The sequence below is a fragment of the Colossoma macropomum genome, unplaced genomic scaffold (assembly GCF_904425465.1).
Source record: "Colossoma macropomum unplaced genomic scaffold, Colossoma_macropomum, whole genome shotgun sequence".
Taxonomy (NCBI): Eukaryota; Metazoa; Chordata; class Actinopteri; order Characiformes; family Serrasalmidae; genus Colossoma; species Colossoma macropomum.
In genome coordinates, this window is record NW_023494795.1 from 29,154,387 (window position 1) to 29,162,602 (window position 8,216).

Consider the following 8,216-nt stretch of genomic DNA (forward strand, 5'->3'; position numbering starts at 1 on the left):
CTGAGCTACCTGGAATCAACATGCAGACTAGTTTTAAAATGTGATGTTTATTCAGTAGTAATAATTTATAGCAAAATTGGGTTTATGATTTCTTGATTTTTTTCCATATAACTTGTGTTGTGGACTTACACATTTAACATGCTAAAAAAACAACTGTATGTAAACTACGTTTTATAATGTTATCAATGTCCCCTCTTGTATAATAAATTTGGAAGTTTCTGTATAACTTTAAATATTAAAAGATTTCTTGAGAAGTCAGCCAATCGTGGCTTATCAGTAGTTAAATGAACATCACTCAACCACTTCTCTAGATTTTAAAGGGGCAATACGGCCTTAACTTTGCATTGAATGTTATTTGTTGTGTAACATCATATTTTCTAACACAGCAATGCATCCCTGATCCTCACTGGTTTGACAGAATTTTTACAATTTTGTATTCACCCTCAAGCATCCACCTTGTAGTTTTTCTAAAGTTCTGCCCACCTTCAAGATGGGACTGCTGGGGCACCGCTAGAGGAGGCGAGTAGGCATGTTTACAACAAATGTAGCGATGGTTACATGTTCCATTTTGGCTGGAGTCCTAGATCATAATATACACTAGTGGTTAAAGACATCAGGACTGCAGTCACATCAACTTTTCATGTGTTTATTGCCATATTTTTGGCCAAAACAACCCAAAACAAAAAGTAAGATTAACCAAAAAACCTTTAGATTGATGCTTGCTCATCTGAAATGCTATGAATTGTATAGTACAGTACACAGTTCTATAACCAGCTCAAAATCTGAAAGAGTGGATGGATAATGAGCATGTGCAACTACTCATTCTCAAAAAGTGCCTGGATAAGGCCTAAATCTGCTGAGACAGTAAATAAACAGGAAGCTGCATCACAATTTATCAGTCATGGCAGTAAGTGCATGTTGAGTCATACCCACTTTGCCAAACCACAGGACTTCTGTTTAAGCACACCATCAGGAAAAGAAATTCAAATACAGTTATGTTTACGTACATTTTCCAAGTCTGTGTATGAGGTAGATATTGCAATTTCTCCTCCATACAACAGTCAGTTAGGGGAAAAAGTATGATATACTATATTCCAGTACTGGGCAAAAGTCTTGGACAGATAGATGGATAGAAAGATGGATATCAACAAACTGCACAGATAAACAGCTTCACATATTTTCTCAAATAGCCTAAGACTTTTTACAGTACTGTACAGTTTCGTTAACACAGTTTCAAACACTTGAACATAGTTTCAGGAACACAGTTCAGTAGAACTGTTTAGAATATTTGGGGGTATAATCTAAGCCAAAATATAAAAACACTTCTGGTAAAACAAATTTAGGAAGTTAAGGAGAAAGAGGATAGCAGGGATGCAACATGAAATTCCTGAATTTTTTAACCAGAGACTAATGCCAATCACACTTTACAGGACCAGGGACAAACTTCACTCATATCTTTTTTTTGTTGTGGGTGGTAATTAATAATTACCAAAAGTAAAAAGTAATATAAATTACCAAAAAAAGTGATATAGTACATCATGAAATTTAACACTGATTAGCTGTAGTGTCACTCTTCTGCTGGGGTCATGATGGGTTTGGTTTTGTGTGGCAGTTCAGCTCTGTTTTCTTCTCTGAGCTGGACTCTCCTGCTCCAGCAATGTTGCGAGCTCGCTCCTCGTTCAAACTCTTTACAAGTGCCAGCACTTCTGGGTGACGAAATCGGCCTGGGACAAACAGAAAGCAGCCCTTTTAATACATGCACATACCTTCACAAGCCTTCTGCCCACTGATGGGCCTATATTGGGGGTGTAAAAGTGCATCAGAAGGTGATGAAGATTTGAGTGCGTCGATTTTGAAATGTGAGAATCCATAATCCATAATAGTCGCTTTCAAGAGCGATTTAAAAAATACCCACTTTTCTGCACCACCTGCACATCATCTGAGCGCACAGAAAAAAGGGGCTGTAAATACAGACTGCATGCTGCTTCTTATGCTGACAGACTGAGGATCCTCTTAGAACACTTTACTCCAACATGCACTATGCGACTTTTAAAATCTTATCACATTTCTAAAACGGAGAGCATCACAAACTTCACGTCAGTTTGTCCCAGAATTCCTTGTTTTTTTGTTGTGAGGCCGCTCACACTAGACAAGGCAAAGAGAGAGTATAACACACATAATGGTTTTCGGCTACACATAAGAACTCAAGCTCCCAGATCTCCTCAGAGATTACATGACACAAACAAAGCTAAACTTACTGGACCTGTTTGTGCTTTTTTGCACAGCGAAAGCACAAACTGGGGATTAATATGGGGCTGAAAAACAGTGAAGTCACAGTGAGAGCTGGAGAAATGTTTCACTGCTAACTAGCAGCTGAGCTGAAACTGTAAAGAGAGTGACTTGACGTCTGGATCCACACATTATAAACATGATAACATTATAATAATAATATCTTATCTGCCTGTGTTTTACACGCAGCTCCTCTGTCTCCGCTCCCCTGTCCAGGCAGTGTGCATGCTTGACTCTTTACCTGTTTCTCTGATTTTCTAGCTCTCTGATTGGCTGTTGTTTAAATTATTAGTTGAGTAAATCTCTGACCATCTCACACTTAAGGGATTGCGAACATTTTGAGTCATACACAAACATGTTTGATAATATCTGAGGGCCTCCGATCACTTCAGAGCTCGATCAGAGGGCTAAAGATTCACTCGTTTCTCCTCTCACACTATCAGATCATCTGTCGCCGTCAGTTGCTTCTGATCGAGCTACTGACCTGGAAAAACGCTGCAGACATTCACCAGTGTTTTCTTATTTGGGATTTGTTCTTAGGTAACAACAGAATCTGCATACACTCAAGAGCACAAAGGTGTGAACAATTCTGAGCTTTAAGAACACGTCATGAATCTGACATAGACTTTTTCTTAGGACCTTTCTCAAGAACAAATATTAGAAAAAAATTAATATTGGTGAACGAGGCCCTTTGTTCTTCGTAGTTTGATAGTTTTTGCCACAGGTTTAATAAATAATATGTTTACAGCCTATATTCTTGTCAACTCTTAAACAACTTAAGCCTAACTATGGCAGTAGTTATTGCATCTATGCCTTGTCTGTTTGTTTTTAATGACTGATGTATTCATAGCAGAAAAATCTTTTAAGCCCTCTTCATGTTTTGTGTGGGAATCTATTTTGTGCATGGAAAGCTGTGGCACAGTTTAAGTTTCATCAGTTTAAGGATGACAACAGGTAAGAAGATCTAAAGCCAGATAACGTATCAGGGCTGGTTCAGGACATCAACTAATGTTAAACATTAAAAGAAAACTGATTGAGAGACAAATATAATTACTTTTGTTCGTTGTAGAGTCGTGGACGGCATATTTTTGCACATTTAAATTGTCCAACTTGACCCAACCTGAATGTGAGGTTTGTATTCATCACTGAAATGTGAAAGAATGGGATAAACCTTCAGTGGAGGTGAAGAATTCTTGCAGTCTGCCCGGCTTTCCCTCCAGCTCCTCATATTCATGGGCCTGTAGAATCATCTCAAGCTGGTCTAACTCCTTCACCAGCCTGGCCTCAGAACTGGACTGGGTCTCATACTCCTTCAGGGTGACAAACAGAGCTGCTGTCATCACATTACACTGCACAACACTGCCTCATAATTGACTAAATGATAAAGGGGTAAGCATGTTAGTAAACTTGATCTAGTCAATAATGATATTTTTTTTAAATGTGCTATTATACGCATGTACAGAGTTGTCGGTTTATCAGATGCACCTGCCATAAAGGTGAACTTTGTAATTTTGCAGTTACTGACTGTAGCCCATCTGTTCCTGCATAATTTAAACACTGTGTATAGTGACGTGTGTAAAAACTCATCTACACCAGCACCACACACACTACCACGTCAGTGTCACTTCTGTGCTGTGAATGGCCTACCACCCAAACAACGTCTGGTCAATGGTGGTCCTGTGGTGGTCCCTTTTCCCATCAATGGGGTAGAGGGGAGGCTAGTAAATTGATGATGGGCTAGAGAAGAGCTAAGACATAATTGTGCTGCAGTCTCCGATTGTACACCTACAAGGTGCAGCTAGAAGTACGTCTGAGCAATTTGGGGAAAACATCAAAGGTCTCTGACCAATGTTGAGACCACAATTTAAACTGAAATTATTTTCTACACATTAAGGTCTAGGCCTATTTTTTTTACCAAGAAGTCCAGCATATCAGCTTTTTCTGGCTTACGCTAAATGTAGCACGCCAGACTACTAGCTAGTTATGGTTGTGCTTTCATATTTGGTTGCTTCTCATTTGTCTAACTCATCTACATTTGGTTCACAAGCTCTGTGTCATTAGGTCAACTCTCCTCACTTAAAACTTGGAAAGACAGCATTGTTGATAATGTTAGGCTATAATTAAACTGCAGCTTATGCAGTTTCACAACTGCACTCTTTCGAATTGCGATTACAACATAAAGTGATTCATCTTTACATATTAAAGAGATGGTTGGTTCTTTAAGAGTTCTTTAGTAAAGAAAATGGTTCTATATAGAATCATGAACTCTCAAAGGACGCTTTGCATGATTAAAGGGTTCTCTGCATCGTGAAATCTTTCTTCAGATTGATGAAGAATGTGCTGTAGATGGTTCTATATAGAACCTTTACGGGAAGGGTTCTTTGTAACACCAAAAAGGGTTTTTCTGCTGTTAGCTTTGAAAAAGTCTAGGTCTGGTTTGGAGGCTGGTGAAGTTGACATCGATAAAACAGCAGAACCCTTTCCAAAAAGATTCAGTATCGAACCATCTACAGCACATTCTTCATCAATCAGAAGCACAATTTCACGACGCAAAGCACTCTTTAATCATGCAAAGGGTCCTTTGAGAGTTCATGGTTCTATGTAGAACCATTTTCGTTACTAAAGAACTCTTGAAGAACCGTCTCTCTTAAGAGTGTAGCTACAACATAAGGGTTTCTAATAAAGTGGCCAGTGAGTGTAGGTAGGTGTACCTAACAAACTGGCAACTCTGTGTATGCATTGTTTCAGATGAGACAGACAGACAGAGATAGATATCTAATGAGAGACTTACTAAGATAATAGGCATTACATGCAGACTGGACAGAGTAAATCAATGTTTCTCGACTCACCTCCCACAGTTGGTAAAACTCTTTACGAAGCTCTTCACTCAACAGACCAGTAATGCGAACCATCGCCTCCTGAAAGAGTATAAAAAAAAAAACAACAATAAGAGGAAACAGACTCTGGTCAGCACTTAACATATGGAGTGTCACCCATCTGTGTGTGTACTTACATAATGCAAAAGAAACAATTAAATTGCTTTAAAAGTAACAACAAAAAAAAACCTTTTCTCGTCTGTGTTTCTCTGCTTTGCTGACATTATCGGCTGGAGCGATGTCCCCCACAATACACTCGGCTAAGTCGTGGACTAAGGCAAGCTTCATGCACCTGAAATGGGAAGGGGGGGTGGTATGTGGTAGGTTACACAGTGTCATTGTAGTTTGCTTGTTCTACAACAGAGCCCCTCCAACCCTCCTTACAGGAATCCATCTAATGTTAGATTTCATCTCTAACTCATAGAGGCCTTACATACCTGATCCAGCTAATCACTTTATTCACACTTAAGATTTAGGTTGGATGGCACCTCGATATACTATTCACACGCTATTTCATATAGATGAAGTGATCTTTATAGTACTATTACAGCATACTATGGGGTACACACGATTGTGGATTCACTGTTTATAAGGATAACCGGCTCAGTGCAAAGAAACATTCAGCCTAATGAACTGTTTTAGACACCAGAGTTCACCATCTGTGTAATCTCTCACGTTAATGGGAAATTCCAGTAATGTTTAAAAATTTCTGTATAATTAAATCGTTATGATGCAAACAAAGTCATTTAGAGTTGTTCACAGCAGTCGTGATACGAACCAGACGTCTGAAGAGTTTAATGCCTCTAAAAGATCCCTCACAGAAAGTCATTACATGAAATGGTTATGAATACACTGCCTGACTCCATGGTTTTACGACTGTTTTAAGAAGGTTTTAGCCTAAACTGTTTCTAAAACACGTGCGGCAGTCCCCAAAGAACACTTATTTTTCAGATTTTACCATTATCAAAATGAAAGGCATGTAAATCGTTTTGAATAGTAAATAACATGGTTATATTTGCATTGTAGGCATAGTGACTCTTGGTTCCCATCACCACCACTGTAAATAAATCTGAGTCAATCATTTCTCTACACTGACCTATTTCACTTCAAAAGACTCTGAATGATTTTTCAAATTTCAAAATTACACAGAAATTTTGAAAAATCAGTGGAATTCCCCTTCAACCCATACAGGGAAGCACTAAACTACCTCTCTCTGTTTACACTGGTGTCCTGCACTGTTAATGCCATCACTGCCATCCTATACATGTGGTCTGAAACGCTCTCAGGACACTGCACGTTCCTGTACACCCAGCCGGTGCGTGGCACGCGCTGAAACAAACAAAAAACAAACAAACAAACAAAATGAGTCTTTGCAAACTCTTTAAACAGCAAAACAGCAAAAAGGCAGAGCTACTCCCCCCTGCGTGGCTGATGACCCTGCTCAAAAACATGACAGAAACCATTTAAAGTTTTCTGGTGGTGTCCAAGATTCAGTAATGCTATTTGTGTTTTGGGTTGATATCATAGTGTAAAGGATTATAATGGTTTTCAAAGGTTTTCTGGGACTCCTGATGCACTTCATGGTTTTCTAATGGGATCTAAAGGTGTCCTACGGGAAACTAGTGGTTTCCATTAAGGTAACCACTAAGCTTATTCCCATTACAAAGTAAAAACATAAGGTTGTAATCCTAATGGTTCCAATGATCTCTTTTCAGCAGGATTCGATGTTCTCTTGATGGCAGTTCCCACATTTTTGTTCATACATTTCAAAGCAGTAGTCTTGCGTGAGAGTGAAAAAAAAACCTACAATTCCCATGATTCATTGGGTGCAAGCTAGCTGGCAAGAAGCACACAAATACCACTAACTTAGCTCTTCTACGAACGTTGAGCTTTCCTAAACAACATTAGCTAGCTAATTCAGCTAATAAAGTGAAGTTTTATTAGTTTATTAGTTGTGTAAAATCACGTTGTGTCTTAAGTGAACCCTCTGAAACTTTGATGATTAGTTTCAAAAGCTTCTCCGTCCATAAACAGTATTATACGGAAAAATGAAGTAAAAGGAAAACCGAAAATAGCAACCAAAAACAAAAAATGAAGCTGAAATTGGCCTTTTATTCGAATTTTCCACCTTAGCGTTAAATTGTGCAGCAGTTAGGTTAAGTTACAGGATATACTGCATCATTTAAGGTGGAACGGAAAATTGGAACAATAAAGTTAATCTCAGCCTTAGCTTTTTTCGTAAACGAAAAACAGATTCAAACTCAAGGGAAGAAGACCAAACGTCCGTTATCAACTAGCCATTCTTCTTAAGTACTGCTTAATGTTTACCTTCAGCTGCCCTACTAGCTTCATGAACTGCAGCATGTTGTCCATTCTGTTCCTCCCGTCACATTAACCCACAGTAAACTGTAGCGCCTCCTATGGGTAGGAATACAAACTGAACGCTCAGCTCCGGCGTTGGCTTACACACATCACTAGATGGCAATATATTCATACTCAAAAACGATCCATGTATATTTTGGGCACTTTCTGTTAAGTACTGGGTACTGAAACCACACCGAGCTCTTCGCATGTTCTGCAAAATCCATTGAATGGGTGACTTAGTTGATTTTTTGCAGGATTTATATTTCATTTAACAAATAGCTCTTAAAAATAACACACCCCCGGTTTAAATAAATAAATACATTTTTGAAAAAAAGGGACATACCTATCACCCACAGCCTTCTATTTCAACGCAAATAAAATACAAATAGTGGATATAATTGCAAAAGTGATAATAAAAAATGTAGCTCCTTTGGTTGAAGATTTCTCCTCAGCTCTCCCAGCCAGCACATAGATTTATTACAGATTTTATTACAGATGCTCGATTTAAATAATGAAGCCAAACAAGGTAATGAAGGATAACCACAAGTAACACTGGGCTTCCTCAAACAGAGCTTTATTATGTCTTATTATGTCTTCATTAGAGCTTTATTAAGTCTTAAACAAACATGCTGACAAACACAAAAACAGTATTAATATTATTTTTATTTACTGTAATATTAGTGTTTT

General features: G+C 38.4%; 1 protein-coding gene across 1 annotated transcript; it reads right to left on the bottom strand.

Moving 5' to 3' along the window:
• Positions 1-632: 632 nt before the first annotated feature.
• hddc2 (HD domain containing 2) lies at positions 633-7,584 on the bottom strand. The gene is made up of 6 exons (XM_036582122.1): positions 7,494-7,584; positions 6,373-6,494; positions 5,355-5,457; positions 5,139-5,207; positions 3,461-3,599; positions 633-1,724 (listed from the first exon to the last, which is right to left on the bottom strand). The coding sequence occupies exons 1-6, from the start codon at positions 7,536-7,538 to the stop codon at positions 1,585-1,587; spliced, it is 618 nt and encodes a 205-aa protein (XP_036438015.1). The 5' UTR covers positions 7,539-7,584; the 3' UTR covers positions 633-1,584.
• Positions 7,585-8,216: the final 632 nt, after the last annotated feature.

Bases quoted from the DNA above. Each gene is read 5' to 3' on its own strand.
- hddc2 (XM_036582122.1), bottom strand. From the start codon at position 7,538: ATGGACAACATGCTGCAGTTCATGAAGCTAGTAGGGCAGCTGAAG. The intron at 5,458-6,372 runs GTAGTTTAGTGC...TTCCCATTTCAG, and splicing joins ACCAGTGTAAACAGAGAGAG to GTGCATGAAGCTTGCCTTAG. The intron at 3,600-5,138 runs GTGAGTCGAGAA...GTCACCCTGAAG, and splicing joins AGTTTTACCAACTGTGGGAG to GAGTATGAGACCCAGTCCAG.